Raw genomic sequence first — 23,508 nt, forward strand, 5'->3', positions numbered from 1 at the left:
GGATAGATAGATGATATGGTTTGTTGCCAGGTGTACAATGTAACATATTCCAGCCTACAACAATTAGTTGTGTTTGTGCCATTTCTATTAGCTAGTACATATAGAAGGATATACAGACAGACAGACAGAAATGAGAGATAAATAGACAGACAGGGACTTGTGGATAGGAAGGAACTTGAAAATGACAGTATATGCAATTCTTAAACAGATCCACAGAGAAGATTTGATGAAGGAATTCTTATGTGCCAGAGAGGGAGAGATTTCTGCAGGAACAGCCGAATACAAGTACAATAAATCTCTGTGACACTGATGTGCACTAAAGTTCATCCCATTACAGTCTAGAGACTGTGTCTCCCCCAGAGTCTGTGTTTGGGGTTCATGTGTCAGACAGTTGAGTATATTGAAGTCAGGGGAAGGAGTCAGATGAATCTGAAAAAAAAGAGGGCGGTATGAGCTGAGGGCTGGAAAAAATTCTTTCTAAGGTAGGTCGGATACGCATGCGCACAGCCTGAGGCAGGTAAACCAGGTGTAAAGCTGATCCAGGTAACAGTTAGTGGTGTAACTGCTCTTGTTAATATATCCCCTGAATCCTTCCTCTGATGGCTCTGCTGGGGAGATCAGACTGGCAGGTATGTGACTTCCAATTTTCTACTCTAATTCTGCCCAACCTCACCTTTATAATCATCTGGGGAATGAAGTCTTTTATTTAGCCAGGCTTTTTCCCTAAGCCAACAATTGTCTATAAGCATCGGCTGCTTCCCAGAGAGAGAGAGAGAGAGAGAGAGAGTTTGGCAGGCTCACTTATTTGCTGGGACTTGTTTAGAAACTCTATTTAATCTCTGGGGAGAATTAATTAAATACCATGTACATGATCTGCTTGTCAGGCAGCGTTTAATGCTTTGCACATGGAGTGGGGAGAACTGTTGCATTTGATTTGGGATTTATAAAGTTTTTGTTTGTTGTTTTAGTAAAAATGATATTAAAAGCTCCTCTAGTATTTAATATTTTAAAATGTAATGTATCTAAAACAATATATTGTTTTTTTTTCGTTGTTTCTTGTCTCTAAAAATACATTTATCAATGTTAACATCTCATGTAAACTTTTTTTTTTCGTTTTGTAATGGGAATCCGTATTTGGGGAGCGATCTCTGCGCTTGGTCGCACCTGGTTTCGTTAGAAAAACACCCACTCCTCCTTCCAGTCTTGGTTAAATTCCAATTATCCGGCTCAAAGACCGTCATAAAAAATAATAACAGTGCGAGCGATTTTAAAGGGAAAAAGAATTTGCGACTTTACGCCTCCAGTAGCAAAAGTCTCTCCAATCAGATTCCGTTTACGATTTTCACCTGGGGAATTTATTCCATTCCCACCCGTGGAGATTTAGAACGAAATTCCACGCGAGGTTTAAAATAATAATAATGATAAAAAAAAATGAGTTTAATTCGTAATGTTCTGCGCCGCTTGCGTAAAATCGTGCGTTTTTGTTCGCAACAAGCATTCCTGTAGGTTTTTTTTTTTTAAAAAATCAGGGATTATTCGATATTTTTAATGGTTTTGTTAACGAAATTATTGTCTAGATTGAATGGTTTCAATGTCAGTTTGCAGGTAAAGGCTTTAAACAAAGGACAAAAAAAAAAAGCGAGAATTTTATAGTTTTTTATTATTCTAACAGCTGCCAGACAATAGGAAGATCTGAGTGTATTATTATAATCCCTTACTGGATAGATTTGAACCATTAGAATGACAAAGTCAACACAAAAGAGAATCACTCTCAATTCGCACCTGCCAAAGGGCTCAATGCATTCGGCTCTGCCCCACATTAAACTTTCATGAATTTACCGCAAACGAATGATCTATGGCAGTTTCAGAAGAACCCAATAAAAAAAAGGCAGATTTATAGGAGGCTGTGTGCAGCACATATGTCTTCCTCCTGTTGGGCTGATTATTTAATAAATTTAATAACGAAATATTCTTTCAATTAACTCTCCCAGTTGCCCCAGTTTCTAATTTGTAAAGGGGAACTTTAGGCGACTTTCTAAGTGGATAAAAAAAAAATATAAAAAAAAAAAAAATCTGCAGAATATTCCAATAACTGCAGATTTCGTTCAGGATGTTTCTCTAATGTGCGTGGGTGTGTGTAGGACAGAACTCCTATTTGTATTTACTCTATAATTGTTGTATAGAAATGGTAAGAACTCATCTTAATCCATTTTTAGATTGGTGCGGTTTTAAAGAGATTTTTTTAAGTTATTTATATGTAGCAGTTCAATTTAATGGTTAATGCACATGTTCTTTGAATGCAACTTATAAACACATATATATATATATATATATATATATATATATAGAGAGAGATACATACATAAATGGTGCTGGAGCCTTTATGCATATAGATATAATATAGATATAGATATAGATATAGATATATATAGATATATATAATATTTTACTCCAGTCTAATGGAATATTACCCAATATCTGTATGTATAATAGTGAGATTATAGAGAATGAGAGAGAGAAACTGGTGCTGGAGCCTTATGCAAATAGATATAATATATATATATATTTTTACTCCAGTCTAATAGAATATTACCCAATATCTGTATGTATAATAGTGAGATTATGAAGAGATTATAGATAATGAGAGAGATAACCAGGTGCTGGAGCCATATGCATATAGATATAATATATATTTAGGGGAGGAAAACAAATATATATATTGTACTCCAGTTGAATAGAATATTACCCAATATCTGTATGTATAATAGTGAGATTATAGAGAATGAGAAAGAGAAACTGGAGCTGGAGCCTTATGCATATAGATATAATATATATTTAGAAATATATTGAGAAATCCTGGTGTGCTTCAGCATTTTTCTATGGATATACAATTTTTCTGAATAGCATCCAGGTAGTATTTCTATAAGTGTGTGCCTAAGCCATTATATATATATATATATATATATATATATATATTACTCCAGTTTCATAAGAATGATCCAATGTCTGTATGTATGAAATATACAGGCCTTCTGCATGGATGTAATTTATTAGCTGATATAGATGGACTATGATATGGTTTAAAAGGTCCTATAGACTTTATACATCCCTCCGCAAAATAGCACATAAGAAGCAATTTCTGCCAAAAATGAAATGACAAATACGGTAATAACAATATGAGATGATCCACCTATGCTTCCCTTTTATTGCAGGTGGTTGCGATATTTTAATAACAGACAAGGGTTACCCTTGTATTAGTGATACGTAGAATAGTAAATAAACTTGTAAGCATTTATTGTTATGGATTTTGTCACCTTTCTGCCTGCAATAGTTTTATACCACTAGATAAAATCGACTTTTTTTTTCTGTATTTTGCTAAATTTTTAGCTGAACGATTATTTGCGCTTCGGGCGCAGCTTATGATATAAATAGACATTTCTACAGGGAAGAGAGGATTTATGTAGTTAACTGGCACCACCCCAAGATCCCAGGCTGAAATCTCCCTATTATCAATGACATACTGCTCTCAGCTACTTCTCTTATTCTCTCTCCTGTTCTACTTTAAATATATTTGTGTTCCCCAGTCTTAATGACGCCAAACCCTTTTGGAAATAATCACAAACACTTGCTGTTACAAGCAGAGGAACACAGGGAAAGACCTGCATTTCAAAGGCTTTTTTTTTTCTTTCCCCTATGGTGAAAACAACAGAAGGGGTAATTTAAAAAAAAAAAATTGTGGTGCCCCACCAAAAATGATAATGAAGCTTAAGCTGCAACTGAGTGGAATTCTCTGCTGATTTAAAAGTCTCTCTTCCATTGATGGAATCAGCACTTGGAACTACTAAAAAGGTGTTTTTTTTTATTAACCAAGTGTAATTACATTATTAAACGCACCCCTTCCCCATAGAATGCAAATCTGTGGCCCATATAAAATACATTTCTACTTTTATTTCTGTAGTAAATATGGATTGCACACCCAACACAAATATACAGCATAATGCAAAAATCTAGCTTTAACCCCCCTCTCCTTAATTGCCAAAAAGCCTAAAAATTACCCATTTTGGATTCATAGGAAAAGCATCCATTTTTCGTTTGAGGGGTTTTAAAAAAATACCAAATTTGTAACACTGGTTAGAAGGCTGCCCAAATATGTTTGTATTTAATGTAATAAAGATTTTTATTTATTTATTTATTTTTCTGAAAGTTTTTTCAGCTGTTTATTAAATATCCCCTGTGATGGTTGTTGGAAGGGAACAGGGAGCTGTATAGAACCGAGCAGGAGTAATTTCATAGTTAAAATGCAGGTGAAATATTAAGGAGACCTTAAGATGCAGGCTGTAGGGAAATCTAAGCGGTGATGCTTCCACCTATCTGTAAGATAAGCGAGTTGCAGCAGCAACAGGAGAGAGTCGCTCTGGTTTTGCCTTCTATTTTGATTCATTTATTTAACTGACATCTCCCACTCTTTTTTTTTTTCTCATCAAGAACCGATTAGTCGGTTAATCCCAGTGTGGGAAGGAAAGGGGGTTTTAACAATTAACCAAATGACTGCTGGCTGTTAATTAAAAAAATCGCAGAGGTTTGTTCCCTGTAATCAGCGGCTTCCTGGAAGGACACATACTGCAGATTTGTATAAAAAGTGCTCATTAGATTGGATCAGATGGTAATGGCTTATACCAGTCCTGCTAATGATTTTCTAATTTTTCTGGGAGGTGGGGATGAGATAAAAGATGATTTATCCCGTATTTAATATTGTAGTTGCAGCTATTCCTCATCCAGAGCTGAAAAACACCAACAGATTAATTTAATTAAAATAAGGAGCATAATATATATATTGTATAATTTCTATATAACATATATTGGCAGCTTTATAAATTATGTATTATATGTATTTTTATAATAGGAATTTGCAAATCATTAATATATAATCATATATAATCATATAATGCAGAAATGGGGTTTATTGTGCACAACTTTTTTTTTTTTAGTTCCTAAGTATTTGAATTGAATAGTAGTAGTATTCTCCCCCCCCCCCTAAAAAAAGTATGTTTACACTGAGAAAATTCTGGGTATTATTTATGCAGAGGAAAATGTATGTATTTAATATATTTTTAGTATTTCCCAGTGGTGGAACGATCAGGGCTCCCAAACCTGATCCAAACAGCAGGAGAGTAAAAATCATTTCTTTAGAATAAACACCAGGGGGCGTGGCTTGTGCCTGCAGAGTCCCTTTGTTCTGATTGGCTCCTGTCTGCAAGGCTTTCTCTTATAATTAAACTCACAGAGGCACAGCATCAGCCCCTGGGGAGGAGTTTGCAGCCATTATAGGTGTTTAGGGAGAAGGGAGATCACTGGCAAATCCTCAGTCAAGGATCAGAGCTCTGAGAGTCTCCATGTCTGACAGCTGAGAGAGGTCTGGGGGAATTTATATTTTGAAGTGAACTTGGATTTATCCCTGGATTTTGGTGCATTGGTCTGATTAGACTCAGGAGCCAGGATGCTGTGGAAGCTTGCAGATAATGTTAAATATGAAGAGGAATGCGAGGTGAGCACAGATCTTTGCTTAGGGCCACACTTTAACAAAAAAAAAATTGAGCACAGCCACTGCTTGAGGAATCTAATAGTTCTTAATTCTCTTTAACTTTCCTCGATAACATTGGATTGTCGGCAGCAGGATTCCTGTGGTTTCTTTTTTGTATCTTTGTGCAGCTGCAATTTTTTTTTTCTGTGTTGTCGGCACCCAAGGTGCATCTGTTATTCCTTTACGCGAGAATTGTGTGTTTTTTTTTTTAAGTGCTTTCCAGGTAAACAATCATTTGAAAAACAATTGCAAAGGCTTGACTGTAACAAGGAAAAACCCCAATCCAAAAGCCTGTTATTGGTTGTAGAAGCTGAACCTGACAGCTAGTGGGTGCTAGGGTGCTCTTTATCCTATACCGGTCACTCTTACATAAACTAGTTGAATAGTATTCAGTTTCACAACTAGAAAAAAAAATCAACAATTTAGATTAAATGTTTTTTTTTTTTTTGTTTATTATAAGGTTTTGAAACCTTAACACATATTTGTTGGTAACTGAACTCACCATTTTTGTTTTAATTTTTTATTAATCTCCTATTTAATAAACCTAGAGATGTAACATTCGCCGTCACCCCAGGCCATTTTTGTTTCCCCCCCTTGCTTTGGTCACGGTCTGCGTATTTGAATTCTCTGGCTCCTGTAGATTAGTTGCAGTCATTTGGCATCAATGGGAGGCATTTAGTAAAGGAGCAGCCTCGGTGGACCTTATTGAGGGCTTCTTTCTCTGTTGATTAGCTCTCCCTGTTATTTTAATAGCCATGACGCTGTAATCTGTTTTAAAGCTAAAGATGGACTTGTTTCAGACAGGGATCGTAGGGCTGCCGGAGACTCTAGTCTCTATGGGAATGTATAAACACTGGGTCCGGTCAGCATTCATTTGTCCCCTTGATTTAACAGTACCTTGTACTTGACCCCAGCTAATATATAATTAATCCTTCTTAGATGCAAAACAATCCTATTGGGTTTGTTTAATGTTTTAAATGATTTGGTAGACTTAAGGTATAAAGATCCAAATTACAGAAAGACCCCTTATCCAGAAACCCTCAGGTCCTAAGTATTCTGGATAACTGGCCCCATACCTATGTATTTATTTGGCTTGGCAAATGTTTTATTACATGGCACATCACTGAAGGTGCACCTATTAAATATTGATGCTTTATTTGTTATAGTTGCCCTTTTCTACCTGGAGCCCGACACAATGTGTAATATAGAGTGAATGCTAAGTCGACCTCTTTTCTGCTATAACTGCCATTGCCCAATTGTGTGTTTGTGTAGTTATAAACGCTATATAACAGGGGTGCCCAAAAGTTAGATCAGTAGACCTTTAGCTGGTGGTCATTAGATCTGAAGACACTGTCAACAAACAATTACCCTCCTGTTTCATGCTTTTCATTCAGATATTTATTATGTAAAGTTACATACGAAATAGTTGTTTGTTAAATATAGCAATATACATTTTCCCATAAATCAGTATTTAAGTAATATTTTCCATGGGACAGAATGCTAACAATGGTTTTATGGCTGTAGATCATAATGGGACAACATCACTTACAGTAGACATTGCATTATTAAAGTATTATAGTGTTTGTTCTTTTGTGCCTTCATATTGCTCTGTCTATCTGCAGCCTAAGGCTTGTGTTTGAGCACTGACAATACTGTAAATGTAACTGTTTTTTTTTTTATCATGAATTCCAGGACAGACACGATGGATCAAGCAATGGTAACCCAAGGTTGCCCCATTTATCAGCCGTGAGTCAACACCTGTATAGCCCAGGTCCCCCTCTGCCGCATTCGGGAACATCAGACTTCCAACCTCCATATTTTCCACCTCCATACCAGCCTCTACAATACCCTCAATCTAATGACCCCTATTCCCACCTCGGAGATCCCTTTTCATCCATTAACCCTATCCACCCACCGACCACTAACCAACAGCAGGCATGGCCCAGCAGACAGAATCAAGACCACACTGGGATTTCCCATCACTCCAGACATGGCCTTGTCCACCACATACCTTCTCTGGATTCCGGGTTAGCGAGACCAGGCAGAGACTCCTACAGAAGACCTGACATTCTTCTACAGCATGGACATGGCTTGGATCCTTCAAATCTGGATAACTTGGGGCTTGCAGATCTTGGCCAACAGATGGACGAGGTTGTGGTAATGTCTCTTTCATAATAATTGGGGGGTGGTGACAGAGCTAGAGTGGGGTATTTTCGTAGACCTATTGAAATGAGGACCAGTAACCTCTAAACAATTTAAAAAGTACTTTGTTTACAGTAATTGTCAACCAGTGTTAAAAAATAATTTCTCTAGAGCCCAAATAACCTTCATCAGTCTATTGTACTCATACAAAATTATAACCTGTATTTGTCACGAGAACCTAAAGAATAGTGATGGGCGAAACGCTAATTGACGCCTGCATCCATTCTGACGCTTACGTCAATGATGCTGGTGTTAGTCAATGGGCATCAGAATAATGTTCACAGGCGACAGTTTTGACGTGAGCGACTGTTCCGACGTGCGTCCAAAATTTTTTGACGCGGAAATTCGCAGCGGATTCGCGCCTTATTCACCCATCACTACTAAAGAACAAAATAATTTTTTTTTTTTTTTTTTTTTTTTTAGGTTAACCAAAGTAATACAAACAGATACTTTAGATCCTGGTACACCTGATTATTATTTTTTTTTTTTTCCAGCTTCTTTAGGGAAAAAACCAGATGTTCCAGGGAGAATAGCTACTTAAAAATGTTGTATAATATATTGGAATATACAGAAGAACAAATGTTCCATAAATTATTCTATCTGCTGTATAATTATACCGTAGGGTTAGGTTTTTGGTGCTCATGTAACTTAACTTCAACATAAAAACTATTCGATGGATGAGTTGGGAAGAGTTTACACAATCAGGGGGACTTGGGATAATTTGTAGCAGATCTGTCATTTTCAGGTTCTTGTGGAATAACAAAGTTTACTCTTTCATTCATACAAACAGTATCTGCTAAAAGCAATTTTTTGTTGTTTTTTTAATTGTACCTCCAGGGTATAGTTGCACTGCTCTGAGAAAGTAGGGCATCTGTTTGTAAAGAAAATAGGTTAAATAACTTGGCTTAACCTCTATCCTTGGAGACGGAAGGTATCCACACATGGGGTGTCGGATATTTAAGGCAACCGGTGGACGTGATTTAAGAAAGGAATTCAAATTTAACCTGAGAAGTTATATTTTAAAGTAGCATGGAATATAGAATAATTTGTGTATTTTTTTTTTTTTCTTTAAATGTAAGTTTTTATTTATTTTTTTTTTTACAGTCGATGGAAGAGCAAAACTTGATAATGCACGACCAGACAGTCATTAAAAAAGGTTTGTCCTTTGTTTATTTTATTTAAATTTTTTTTTTTTTTTAAATCATTCCTGTAATATTTTAAAATTGCAATATATCCGACCGACTGTTGAAACGTGAACAGCGAGTGCCCAACTATGATCCCTTTCTCATCCATTTAAGACCTTCGCCTTATTTTGGGTTTGCTTTTAAACTGCAAAAGGAGCGGTTTACGAATTCAGCCTCTGAAATCTTTTAACCCTTGAAGTCTGAGTTAAAACAGACCCCCTGTTTGCTATAAACTCTCTTGATTACATGATTCCTGTGTCGCGTTCAAAGTAATTAGTGGCTAAACCTGCAATTTCACAGAATAATTATATATAGATGGATTTATTTTTTTTTAATCTGTTTTATAAAAGAAAAACACTCATCAAAATACACTCCCCCCCCCACCCAATTTTATTTTATGTAAGACATTGGCTATATGTTGCATAGCAAACTGCTGTTTTTGTTCTTGCGTGTAGGAAAAAAAGAGAGAATATTTAGAATTTCCAGTACAATTTTAACTCTGCAATATAACTTGTATATTGGCTGGAATTCAGTAAAATAATAGACCCGTACTGTAGATTGCCAACGATTCTTCCTTTAAAGTAAACCTTTTTAAAGCAATTAACGTTTTAAAATTCTCGTTTTTATATTTTACACAAGCTGCTTTCACTGTAACTCGTCTTTTTGATTTTTTTTTTTTTTTTTAACCATCAAATCCTCAAACAGAAGCCCATTCCCTGTGCATCTGGGAGAAATTCTAAACATTGTGACATCTTTACATTATTCCCCACCCCCCCTTCTTTCTAATAACCACTTTATGGTTAACTGGAGCTTTCGGAATCCTCCCCTGTGTTCAATGCCTTGTTCTTGATCTTAATAAGGGGGAGGAGAGAGGAAAACAAACCCCTGCTCTAGAGAACAGAGAGTGCGGTATCCCAGGGACATGTGTGTGTGACGGTGTCGATTTTGTGCTTGGATAACCTTATTATCAGCTTTCATTATTTTCTCCCGCTAGAGAAACCTTCTTGATCTGCATCTTGTTAATAATAAAGTGTCCCCACTTCCCCCCATCCTATTATTGAACACAATGCATTTCCCCTTCTATAGGCACTTGATTGCTAATATATAGGACTATTTATATAGTATTAACTCCTGGTTTGGTGCTACTCATTACAATATGCAAATTAATTGAGGCACAGATCTGTATAAGTCATTGGAGTTCAATACATAACCATAACCATATTTGACTTCTCACCTATAAATCCCAACATTTGTGGTATCCACTTTTTCATGTTATTACAGAAGTCCTATTATAGCACAAATAAAAGTCCAATTTTTGTTTAACAGTCTTATAAGTTATTGCCAACAATTTTTTTTAGCCAAACTGTACCCATTGTACACATTTTTCTTTTTTAGGACCATCTATTTTAGGTTGTACATGTATGGGACCGGTTATCCAAAATGTTTGGGACCTTTCTGTAATTTGGACCTTCATACCTTAAGGGCAGAGACAGTCGGTCAGATTTGGGGAGACTAGTCGCCCGGCAACAAATCTCTTCTTCGGAGAGACTAATCTCCCCAACCTGAACTGCCTTCCCACCAGCAAGAAGGAAAATCGCCGGCGGGATGGCGCTTTGTTTTCCGAAGTCGCCCAAAGTTTCCTTGTGGGGCAACTTCGGGCGTCTTCGGAAAACGAAGCACTCTGAGTGCCATCCCACCAGCGATTTTTATTCTAGCCGTCAGGAAGGCAGTTCGGGGAAATTAGTCGCCCCCGAAAGAAGAGATTAGTCGGTGGGCGACTAGTCTTCCCGAAACTGAGCGTGTGTCTCTGCCCTAAGTCTACTAGAAAATCATGTAAACATTAAATAAACCCAATGGGCTGGTTTTGCTTCCAATAAGGATTAATTATATCTTAGTTGGGATCAAGTACAAGCGACTGTTTCCTTATTACAGAGAAAAAGGAAATCATTTTTAAAAAAAATTGGAAAAAATGGAGTCTATTCAGTGACCTTTCCATTATTCTGAGCTTTCTGGATAACGGATTCCTAAGGCTCTTGGGTTTCCAACAGGCTTATTAGATGAGCATTGGAATCATTAAAGGGGTTGCTCACCTTTAAGTTAACTTTAAGTATGATGTAGTTAAAGCACTGCGTATCTTGGCGCTATATAAATTCATGATGTAGAGAGTGATATTCGATTTGTAATTGGCTTTAATTTTCTATTTGTGGTTTTTGGCTTTTTATTCTGCAGCTCTCCAGTTTGCAGTTTCAGCAATTGGGCGGCTAGGGCCCAAATTACCCTAGCAACCATGCATTGATTAGATGGGGGGGGGGGTTAGTGACCTCCATTTAAAAGCTGGTAAAACGCAAACTTTTCAGAAACTATAAAAAAGAGAAAATGAAGACCAATTGAAAAATTGCTTAGAATAAACATATCAATGGTTAACTTAATGGTGAACCATCCCTTTTTAAAGGCAGTTTCTTGCACTCTTTTAGCCTACAAACATCTTAAATAATGATAATTATGGAAGCTGTTCAGATATTTTTGAATATGTATTAGTTAATACATTGGTCATGGTTTCCCCCTAGCTTTATAAAAAAGCTTACATGAGCAAGAAAAGGTTTTTCTTTACAAAATATCTGGTGGATTAACAATGGATTTATTTTGACAGGTCCAATCTCTGTGGGCAAAAACAATGGACTCAACATGCCCTATCAAAAGGACGCACTGCTGGGGATGGTCATTAACCCAAATGAAGTTTTCTGTTCGGTGCCAGGGAGACTTTCCCTCTTGAGCTCCACCTCAAAGTACAAAGTGACCGTGGCAGAGGTCCAGCGACGTCTCTCGCCACCAGAGTGCTTGAATGCTTCTTTGCTTGGAGGAGTTCTAAGAAGGTAACGTATAAAGAGATGGAACGAAGTTCAAATTAATATATGTAGTTAAAGAAGCTCTGAAGAAAACCATGGAGCTTTCATATTCTACTTGGGTCTTTACATAGTCCTAATATCTCCTGATGTATCAGTAGATGTCTCTGGTGGTAACGCCTGTTTTAAAAATTGGGTCAGAAACATTATTTTGATCCCTAAGAGCTTGACCAAACTGTAGGCTCCACTGTTCTGCCCTTAATTCTATTCCTCCCTTATCCTGTAGAAGGTGAATTTATTCTCTTCATTCGTTTCTATAAATAAGGCTCTCCCCACCTTGACTTTTAAGGGCAGAGACACGTGAAGTTTCAGGGAGATTAGTCACCCGGCGACAAATCGACTCTTCTTCAATCTCCCCCAACTGCCTTCCCGCCAACTAGAATCTAAATTGCTGATGGCACTCGGATCGCTTTGTTTTCCGAAGTCGCCCCAAGTTGCCTCACGAGGAAACTTCAGAAAACGAAGCGATCTGAGTGCCATCCGGCCGGTGATTTCGATTCTAGCCGCCGGGAAGGCTTTTCGGGGCGATTAGTTGCCCGAAGAAGAGGCGATTTGTCGCCGGGCGACTAATCTCTCTGAATCTTTTTAGTCAAAACTTTTAACATAAAGCCTTTTATAAATAAACCGTAGGAGGCTTTGTGCCATTTTCCAGGGGATGCCACAATAGACTACATTTTCGGTATCATCTCAAAAATATCCAATTTACATGTAAACAGTCTATTGTAATGCACGGAGGCTGGGCCTAGACAACTCTGTTCTTCTAAGAAAAGCAAACCACCCCATTGTCTTTTGAGGTGAACATTTTTGACTGAAAGGAACAAGGTGTTTAAGAGTAAAACGACTGCTGTTTTGAGACCACCTATTGTTCCTGTAGAACCAGCAGGACACGCAGACAGGTATTTGCCAGACTTGATGGAATGTCGTGTCAAGCAAGTTTAGCTGCTCTGTCAGTGGCCAACCTCCTGAGACTAATATAGTGGAGTGGGAGGTTTGTAGACAAATAATTCCCCCCCCCCCATGAGGCCATTCATGAGTGTTTTTTTGAGCAGCTAATTGCTAAGGCTTTCAAAATGACTTGGAATAGCAAAGGCGGTGAAAAGGGTTGCCACCTTTTCTGGAAAAAATATACTTTTTTTCCCTATTAATAACATTGGGATCAACCATAATTTTTACCGGCCAGGCCAGTAAAATACCAGCCAGGTGGTAAACCTAGTGATGAACCACATAACCGAAGTCAGAGGAGTTTATTCACTTTGGGGGCTCATTTGGAAATGCTGGACATTTTTGTACCCCTGACAACCTATCGGCAATTGGCTCTGACCAGCTTTTTCTGCACTACTGGTTCTGACACCCTAATCGGTGTAGCAGCTGATTATTGGACCTTGGGGAGAACTTGCTTCTTCTACATTGTTTTAGCCAGCATCGGACTGGGGACCTATGCCCACCAGGGTTGTTGTCAGGGGCCCCCAGTCATAACCCACCACCCTTCGTGCACCTTTTCTTATAGATGAAGTGCAATCGGGCCCAGTAGGGGAGGTCATAGTCTGACACAGGGAGCGGGTTGGAGTCGGCATCGGGTTTTTCTCGCTGGCCCTACTTTTAGCAGAAAGAAATACATGAGTTTTGCTATACATATAACTTTAAAACTATTGACTATTTTAAATTAATGTATGGAAAGCTGCCTATTTTTTTTTTTAAATGATGCAACAAAAGAAAAACAGGTTTTGGGTGGAGTTCCCCTTTTAACTATGAAGCTGCTTTTTGTGGTTTTTCCCTAAAACGGTTTCAGTGGTTCTTCTAAATAAGACCTATTTCCACCTGAATGGAGGGTTCTTTTATAATCTCTAAAGCTCATACAAAACACAGCCTTTTTATGGAAGGGGATTCCCATGCATATGTGGGTGGGTCTCCATGAATTTTCAATAAAACAAACCATCCTCTGTATGGGGGAAAAACCACTGTGGAGAATTAATTATCTGAATATGGGGGGTGGGAGGGGGGGATCCTCTTCTTGTGATTAACCAAATACTGAACAGGGACTTGTTTGAGCGTCACACCCATGTACTAGTTGGTAAAACCGTTTCCTTTTTGAGTTGTAATTTAAAATTCTTTCCACCATCAGGGCAAAGTCGAAAAATGGTGGGCGGTCCTTACGGGAAAAACTTGAGAAAATCGGTCTGAATCTCCCGGCTGGCAGAAGGAAAGCGGCAAATGTCACGCTCCTTACTTCACTTGTGGAAGGTTGGTATCACTGTTTAATCTAAAACAAAAATAAAAAAAAATTTCTAATCTTCTAAAAAAAAAAAAAATTTAAGATAGAAATATATATTTGTAATTTTCTTCATCCATTTACATTTTAACATGCTTGGATATAAAGAGCATTGGCACCTCTAGTGGGATTTTGGGTATATGTATAGAACACCATTGCAGAGTTTAAGCAATATGGCAGCTCCTACAACCCTCCATAAATAAAGGCCTGCTCTGTGGATATAAGTTTTGCCTTCATATGTTAATATGTGTAAATCCCCCCATCACAGAGAATTTAGTTTTTGTCCCATTTACATCACCGTATTTAATAGGTGACCTTACATCAAAGGCACAAATGCCGGGGCCAAGGAATTAATCACCGCCATGAATTTCTTTGATTGTGCGTCGCATGGAAGGAAAGCGTTAACCAATAAAAATCCCTGTGCCATGAGTCACTTCCTCTTCATCTGAGGACACGACATTGTACTATTCCGCAACCGCTATATCATGTTAAGGAGACTTTTCTATGTCCGTTGCATGTTCGTCTTAATATGGTCTGATTTGAAATGATAAATATTTTATAGCTTATGTAATATAGTTTTAATTAAATAAAAAATTGGTTCAGAAATCCCTTTTTACTGTAGTGTGATCCCTAATATTGCTTTGTTCCCCAGGTGAAGCGATCCATCTTGCTCGTGACTTTGGCTACGTGTGCGAGACTGAATTCCCCTCGAAAGCTGTGGCGGAGTACTTGAGTCGGCCGCACATAGAACGAAACGAGATGGCGAATCGCAAGAACATGCTCCTCGCGGCAAAGTAAGAACCTGATAATTGGGATATTTTTCATAAACATATATTGAAACTGCTTGTTGTTCAGTGCCCCATTAGGACCCTTATACCTCCTGGGCTCCCCAGCTGTTATCAGGTCTACTTTTACGCACCTAAATGTGGCCATACAGGGGCAGAATAAAGCTGCTGATATTGGTCCTTTAGAAAGATTCGGCAGCTTATCTGCCTGTGTCTGGGCTCCCGATGGGTCCTTCCAATTGGGAGCCAAAAATCGGCCAGATATCAATCGGTCAAGTTTTGATTTTTTTGTTCTATGATCCAGGACCACATCTTCTAGTTGATGCGTTTCTGCGCCCATGCGTTTCTCCGTTTGTTTGGCACCAGGGCTGACTGTTCAGATTCACCCGATATCGCCCAGCCGTTAGTGGGCATATTGGGTTAAGATCTGCTTGTTTGGCGACCTCCCCAAACGAGCGGATCTAATAGTGTGTGGCCACCTTAAACCACAAATTTACAATTCTGAGCCCTACTGTTGCTCAGAAACTCTTAATTCATTAGGGATGCACCGAATTCAGAATTGGCCAGGATTCTGACTTTTGCATCAGGATTCTGATTCATACGAATCCTCGTGCCTTGTCGATTCTGAATTTGCATATGCAAAGGGACGGGAAGGGAAATCACTTTTTATTTATTTATTTATTTTTTTGTCACAAAAAAAGATAGTAAAAATGTTTTCCCACTTTTTCCATTCGATACTGATTTGGATTCGGTTCACTATTTGGTCGAATCTTTCATGAAAGATGCTGGGATTTGGCTGTATCCCAAATAGTGAATTCAATGCATCCCTATAATTCATACTACCTCTGACTCAAAGGTCCACCAAGAACTGAAGGCTTACAGATTGCAGGGCTTTCCAATTGTAGGCACTGTTGTATTTCCCCAAAGGTAAAGTGACTTTTCAAACCTCAGGGATCCGAAAACCTTTGTGCTTAGAAGAATAGAAGAATCCTACGAGATTTGGTCCTTCAAGATCTGTAATGCCATAGTTTCCCTGTGCCCAAAGTCATATTTGGGTTTAATGATCAGCTTGCTTCTAGAAGATTGCATTGTCCACAATGGAGAAATGGAATGTTTCTTGTCTTCCTGCTAACAGCAATGTCGTTTTTATTTGTTGTCCTTTCATGTACCATCTTCTTCCATTCTATCAATTTCCTCTAATTTACAGTTCAAAGGCCTAGCTGTTTCACTGTCTTTTATGACCGTAAAAATGACAGAAATGTGACTCATCTCGCCTCTTTCGTTTGCATGAGTTTCATTTATAGTCTGGCTTGGTTGGCATAAAGATTTCATTGTATTTAGACTGCAGAGTGTTAGACGTGTACATAAAACAAACCAAAACAAAGACATATTCTGATTTTTGGGATTCAAGCCTGTCTATTTCAATTCACCCTATAGTTCCAGGGGTACTCACGGCAAAAACATTCACCCCAAATCCCAGCACAACTAACCTTCAGATTGGGCCTTTTTATCTTAGATCTTTGCACTTAGATCGATCGGCAGAACTATCTTTTACAGACTCCGAATATGGGTCATAGTGCAGGGCCACACCGAGCAGCAGCTCGAGCGCTTTCCACTCTTGATCTGATTGGAAATTTTTAACAGAGCTGATGACTGCGTAATGAAATTTAACATTGGGCAATGATGCTTAAACCACTGGAGAGAGATTTGCAAGAACGTCTTAACTGAGCCGGATCATGTTTGCTAATGAGGATGCCACAGAATGACTGAGCTTAACAATCCTTATTTAAATGAATAGGCAATTGCACTTAATGTTCTCTAGATGAGAGAAACCTGCCCCTCTGTAAAGCTGAAGAATTTCTACTCTACTGTTGTTGACTTCTGTACTTGGTGTTGGAGACTAGGCAGGACCATGATTAGTCCTAAATGGGGGGCGATGTCTATAGATTCAACTCTGTCAGATGCCACAAATGTCAAAATACCAATGGCATGACTAAATATTGATATTAAGATAAACTTCCTTGCCCTGGGGCCTCCATTGACACAGTTCAGGTGTAAAACCATAGTAGAGGTAATGCTGTTATCCATTGTTGTGAAGATTCCTCAGCACACTGGATTCTAAGTGTTATCCATTATAAATGTTCTTTGTGTCTGCATTTGAGGAATGAGGCCACCGCCCGACTTAAATTAATATATTAATGATCATCGACTGGGATGTATAAATCAGTTCAGCCCAGAAGCCTCCAAGCCTGATATGTCTTGTTCTACAGTTGGCTTTGCAATCAAATGCTATGTTGTTGTCCAAAGCTTCACTTAAAGGAGAACCAAATCCTTGCTAATAAAAACCCCTACCCCCCAGCCTAGGTGGTACCTTTGGTAAATGCCCCTAACTCTTTACTTACCCCTCGGTGCAGATTCAGGGCATTGGGAGTTCACAGCGCTATCTTCTTCTCTTTTGTAATTTTCCCATCGTCTTCCCGGCACTTCAGCAATTTCCATGACTTCCGGCGCATGCGCAGTTGTTGCAAAACGGAAGGTTGCTCCAACTGCCGACACGCCGATCTATTCCCGAACATTACCAAAGAGAAGAAGATAGTGCCCATGAACTCCGATGCCCTGAGTTAGGGCGTATTTACCAAAGGTACCACCTAGGCTGGGGGGGAGCAAGGAGGGGGGTCTGTGTAAGGTAGGGGTTTTTATTGGGGGTTGGTTCTCCTTTTAAGGGATCTAGCACCCACAAATGGCAATTATGAAGGCTACAACCCTCATCTGTTGTTTTTTCATTTGTTTGTCTCTTTGAATTTTGCTGTGTCTGTATTAAACTTATTTTTATATATATATATTTTTTATAGGCAAATCTGCAAAGAATTCACTGACCTTCTAACACAAGACAGAACTCCTATCGGAAATGGCAGACCCAGCCCTATCCTTGAACCCGGCATCCAAGGGTGCTTGTCACATTTTAGCCTAATATCGCACGGTTTTGGAAGCGCTGCCATCTGCGCAGCCATGACCTCCGTACAAAACTACCTGAATGAGGCATTAAAGATAGCAGACAAAATGTACATGAACACTGGTGAGCAAAGTCCAGGTGAAAGCAAAAACCTGGATAAGATGGACAAGCACAGAAAATGAGAACTTGGTTTTACCTCCTCCATTTTTAAACGTTTTTGAGGCTGGAACAGTTCTTCCCTGACCCCAGAAGCAGAGGTCTTGCAGACAAGTCTTGGATCCTACAAAATTCTCCCTCTAAACCTACTATGGTCCCACGCTAGTTTGTTCCCTCACTGCCACGCGCTCTTGTTGAGAAAGGACTCTTCTGGAACTTGGATCCTTAACCCCCATGGGTGGAGAAAAGCCTTCACTTACTGCAGACCTCTAAAGCTCACACATTTCATTGTGATCATCTTCAGAACCCTCAAGTTTCCTGCAGTGATATCAAGGAACACAAGGAATTCAATGACTTGATTATGTTCCGGTCCTGAAAGAGCTCCTTCTTTTTTTTTTTTTTTTTTTTTTTGCGTGTATGTATGGTGGGGAGGATAAGTGGATGTGAAAGAGTATGTGTACCATTATATGTAATTTTATGACTGCTGTTTTTAGCAGCTTTCCTAATTTTTTTTAAAAAAATCTTATCATTAAAACGGTAAAGATTTTTATGTATTTGTAAAAATGGGTGCCAATATATGAAATATACGATTTGTTTTACAAGATTTTGTAAATCAGTTTTATTTTTGGCCTCTCTATGAACACTCTTTCCCTCAGTCTAAGATATGGATTCATATTATTATTTTTTTATAAATTCCGTAAATTTTCTCCAACCATTGTTCAAATGCACTTGGTGGATTACAAAATCATCTTAAAAGAAAAACAACGTTAACGTATTTAATTTTGTTCTCAATGACACTCTTTCGTACAATTTTCATAGATGTCAAGGCTAAATTTTAATTTTTTTTTTTTTTTTTTTTTTTTTTTTTAAATTCAGCCCTGAAAACAAAAATTAAAATGGATTCAGAAAATCTAAAACGATATGACCATATTTCACCCCCCCCCACACAAAATGCAATTTTTATACATTTTAGAATATTTGAGTTGTTCTATGAGACCAAGATTATTTTCCAGTTTTTGGAAAATGTAGTTGACACCTGAGTTGGCCTCCTCTTCAGAAGCACAGGCTGTATCATTTTCTTCAATGTCAAAGTTTGTAGTTTTCATAATGGTTTATGCAAAGAGTTTTTTTTGTCTCGGAGACCGAAAATGTTCCTAATTAGTTACCCGTAATGCAGATGTTTTCAATAGAGCAGTTTTTTAAACCTAGATATATAATGTCACCCTATGAGACCTTTAATCCTACTTCTTATTTGGTCTCCAAATTTTTTTACAAATAAGTGTCTTCTTGGCTCCATCATTGCATGAAGGGACTCCATGTAACCCAAGTTCTGTACTCGTGAGTGTTTTAGGTCCAGAGATAAGGGAAAACTATTCCATTTCTTTTTAAATGTACATATTTTTTTTTTTTTATTTATATGTAATTTAAAGGGTTTTGTACATAAGGGTGAAAAACATAGAAAAATTGGGTTAACGGGGAGTTTTCTTTTCTAAGTCTTGTACACCGAGATAAAAATAGCATTTAATAAAAAGGCAACAAAAAATAAAAAACTACAAATCTTCAACCTCCTAAGCGTGTCAAAAGCAATATGTGTATAAATTCCGTGGGAGGAGTCTGCAGTTTTAGATACTAATTAATGTAATCCACCTTTGTGTTTTTTTTTTTTTTTTTTCTTTTCCACTTTTTTTTTGTAAATTTCCCCCAATATAAAAAATTTATTATAAACCTGTAATAAATGCTATTCTATGCAGAAAAACTGTCCAGTCTGAGTATTTTTTATTTTTTTTCGGGAAAATACAATTAAAGGTGATTTTATTTATTTAATCTTTTTTATTAATTTTTTTTTTTTTTTTTTGGGACCTGGGATCTTTCTGTAATTTGGATCTCCATACCTAAGAGAAAAAAGGAAATCATTTTTAAAAAAATTAAAATTTTTTGATTAAAATAAGGTCTATGGGGGATGGTAATTCGTAACTTTCTGGATAATGATAATGTAAAATTACTTTAGTTACTTTGCGCGAGACTTAATCCCAGGATTTAAATATGCATTCATTACAAAGGTCTTGGGATTGGTTCAGATCAAATACAAGAGGTCATAAATGGACAAATTTTCTTTTGATGTTTAAATGTAATTTTTAAAATTTCGCTCAAGGGGTCCGTTTTAAAAAGACCACGCTACAGTCCTCATGAACTGCAATTATTCTGCCGGTGTGTCATGATGCCAGGTGCATGATGATTGGCAGATAAGGAGCCGCAGGAACTATAAATTGCACCTATCCATGTGTATCTTCAGTTTTACTGTGTTTATACAATCAAGTCAAGGTCAGGCTAGGTACCCTGAAGGGTTGGTCAGGGCATAGCCAATTTTTATTAATGGATATGACAATTCTGGATTAATTGACATTGTGGTTCTGGTCCTTAATAAAGAAAGAGACTAGAGCATTCCATTACATAATAAGTAGCATTTTGGTTGGTATGACTTTGGTTGGTGTCAACTTTGTATCATACAAATAATTTATTGGCACTATAATACATGATAATAAGAAGAGCAATATTGATTTCAGGCTTTCATGGGGTATTTGCTTGTCTGATGGCTGGGGAAAGGGGATGAGAAGACAAGAAGGACTCCTAACTCCTAGTATAAAACCAGTTGTACTTCTTGCTGTAGAGTAGGGGTCCCCAACCTTTTTTTTCTTTTTACCCGTGAGCAACATTCAGATTTAAAAAGAGTTTGGGAGCAACACAAGCATGAAAAATGTTCCTAGGTGGTGCCAAATAAGGGTTGTGATTGGCTATTGGTTGCCGCTATGTGGACTGGCAGCCTACAGGTGTGCCTGTCACCATATGGCAGTACATATGGGTTTTAAGCAACCAAAACTTGCCTCCAAGCCTGGAATTCAAAAATAAGCTCCTGCTTTGAGGACACTGGGAGCAACATCCAAGGGGTTGGTGAGCAACATGTTACTCATGAGCTACTGGTTGGGGATCGCTGCTGTAGAGGAAGAAGCCAGTAGAGATATAAATCCTAGAAAGAAAGAAGTTCCCCTTATATCAGAATGAAAACCATGAACAATCAGCACAATGGAAGGCCTTGGGGATTTTATTCGACTAGATAACAAAAACAATCCAGAATGCAGGCCAGAGCAACAAAAAGAGGAGTTTGGCATCACAAAACATATAAAGAGTGTCAAAGGTGTAATACGAGGACAAATGGGAGGTGGAACAGGAGCGCAAAACCACCAAAGCAGTGCATTCTGTATGTATAGGAACCATTGCAGTAGGTACTGGAGCTCTGTCATTATCATTAGCCTGGAATGGCAATATGGAGAAAGAATTAGATGCTGGTAGAGGGATAATCCAGTGCTTTAGGACAATCCCATACTCATAGTTGAAAGTCTGTAGGACATTTGTCAATGAACTGTTCCAAAACTGTCAGAAGTCCTCCAATGTTTGTCTGGCAAGTGTTTATGAGTTTGTTCCTAAAGTTCCAGAAGGTTTCAGAGGCTTTGGTCACAGTGCCTTATGATAGGCCTTGTTGACCATTCCCATCAATTTGCCGGCATTCTGCCATAGGTACATTATGTCAAAGTTGTGATGGAAGGCATCAATGATCTCCCTTTATTCATTAAAGTGAGAAAGAATGGTTTTGCTTTGGATTGGTAAAACTGGCTTGTTAGTGGTGGGGTTCTGAATCCGGTCAAAAATAAGAGGCGCTCACCTTTTTGTGTTCTTGAATATTCAGTTCCAATAACTTTAGTTATGTTACCATGCTTAGAAAAGTTACCATGTTCTGTATGGCTCCTTGTATGACGTCCATCCATTCTGCCCGCGGGTTCATAGGTCAGATGCCAAGAACAGATTGGTCTGTATATGGCGTCCTTTTTTTAACTAGAAAATCTCTTCCACTTCTTTTGGTAAATAAGAGACTATACCTGCAACCTGCATTGCTATGTTCAATGGCTGAATGGCCAGAAGTTGTGTGTGATGCCTCTTAGTTAGAGAGAGAGAGCTGCTGTTTCAGGTACACAATGGGGCTGTAAATTTGATACCAAAATCATTTCTTGCTTAATTCCCAGCAAAGCTACTGAGCTGGAACAAATGAAGGCCAAATGAGCCATGAGTGAAGTGGAAGGTATCATTTATGGATGAAGTAGTTTGTGATTTAATTGGTTGCACCTGCATATCTTATGCTTGTGAGCTTATGCAGTAAAACAGGTGCAAAACCAACTACATTAAACCATACAACCACTCAACAGTTAGCTCCGAAGCACCTAGTAAGTTTAAAGTAATATAATTGCCTGGATCTACCAGTGAGTCCTGTGGAGCAAATTGGGAAAGGTATAGAAGGAAAAAGACTGATGTTATAAGCTCATGGTTCAGATGATTATCTACAGTATATTGTACTTGCACTGGGTGCTTTGAAGAAAGTGGCAATGACATTGACCTGTGCCCCCAGGCAAAAATAATGACTTTCAAGTTTGGTCCAAACAACAAAAGCAGCTGCCTCTGATGTTGGCTGGAGGCACAAAGCAGATGGTGACATGGTCTGATACAATGCTTCCCTCCAACAAAATGTTCTTTGGGATATATGACAGCTCTCATCCATGTGTATAAATGCAAATATACTGTCTAAGGGAAACAATATGGCACCTCCTTCCCATATGTATAAATACAAATATAGAGAGATGGAATGTTCTGGGCACACAATAAGCTATACCCTCATACTGTACTGTCTAAGGGAAACAATATGGCACCTCCTTCCCATATGTATAAATACAAATATAGAGAGAAGGAATGCTCTGGGCACACAATAAGCTATACCCTCATACTGTACTGTCTAAGGGAAACAATATGGCACCTCCTTCCCATATGTATAAATACAAATATACAGAGAAGGAATGTTCTGGGCACACAATAAGCTATACCCTCATACTGTACTGTCTAAGGGAAACAATATGGCACCTCCTTCCCATATGTATAAATACAAATATACAGAGAAGGAATGTTCTGGGCACACAATAAGCTATACCCTCATACTGTACTGTCTAAGGGAAACAACATGGCACCTCCTTCCCATATGTATAAATACAAATATACAGAGAAGGAATGTTCTGAGCACACAATAAGCTATACCCTCATACTGTACTGTCTAAGGGAAACAATATGGCAGCTTCCAGCCATATGTATAAATACAAATATACAGAGAAAGTTTGTCATATATATAATAAGCAAGACAATAACTTATTTGATTATCTATTTAATGGACAGTTAATTCACCATAAACTCTTCCCATAAAGAGTAATTGTTAAATTTAACTTGGAACTGATGTAAAGTGTTGGAAATATGTCTGATTTATTGGACAGGGGATATCAACTTCCCAATATGTTCAATAAATTAAGTCCAGGCTTTAGGGTACATCCTGAGCCGAAATCTGGTTTTAAGTATAAAACGGGGACAGGAAACCATGTGCTAATA

At 38.1% G+C, this 23,508-nt stretch overlaps 1 protein-coding gene across 3 annotated transcripts; it reads left to right on the forward strand.

The window, feature by feature from the left end:
• The first annotated feature begins 477 nt into the window (after positions 1 to 477).
• On the forward strand, positions 478 to 19,602 carry tfap2c.L (transcription factor AP-2 gamma L homeolog). 3 transcript variants are annotated; one of them, XM_018234956.2, is made up of 7 exons: positions 478 to 629; positions 7,274 to 7,738; positions 8,888 to 8,939; positions 11,618 to 11,840; positions 13,993 to 14,111; positions 14,792 to 14,933; positions 17,777 to 19,602. In XM_018234956.2, exons 1-7 carry the CDS (start codon positions 600 to 602, stop codon positions 18,057 to 18,059), a joined length of 1,314 nt encoding a protein of 437 aa, XP_018090445.1. In that variant the 5' UTR covers positions 478 to 599; the 3' UTR covers positions 18,060 to 19,602. The 3 variants fall into 3 exon arrangements, with proteins under 3 accessions (XP_018090445.1, XP_018090444.1, XP_018090443.1); XM_018234955.2 differs by lacking the exon at positions 478 to 629 and adding an exon at positions 5,305 to 5,545 and having other exon boundaries at positions 7,274 to 7,732; XM_018234954.2 differs by lacking the exon at positions 478 to 629 and adding an exon at positions 5,306 to 5,545.
• The last annotated feature ends 3,906 nt before the right edge of the window (positions 19,603 to 23,508 follow it).

The sequence above is a fragment of the Xenopus laevis genome, chromosome 9_10L (genome assembly GCF_017654675.1).
Source record: "Xenopus laevis strain J_2021 chromosome 9_10L, Xenopus_laevis_v10.1, whole genome shotgun sequence".
NCBI lineage: Eukaryota > Metazoa > Chordata > Amphibia > Anura > Pipidae > Xenopus > Xenopus laevis.

What these genes read in the sequence shown, in the direction of transcription:
- tfap2c.L (XM_018234954.2), top strand. Translation starts at nt 5,498, where the DNA reads ATGCTGTGGAAGCTTGCAGATAATGTTAAATATGAAGAGGAATGCGAG. An exon ending in AACAGATGGACGAGGTTGTG is followed by an intron (nt 7,739 to 8,887) that starts GTAATGTCTCTT and finishes TTTTTTTTACAG; the next exon opens with TCGATGGAAGAGCAAAACTT. An exon ending in CTTGGAGGAGTTCTAAGAAG is followed by an intron (nt 11,841 to 13,992) that starts GTAACGTATAAA and finishes TTCCACCATCAG; the next exon opens with GGCAAAGTCGAAAAATGGTG.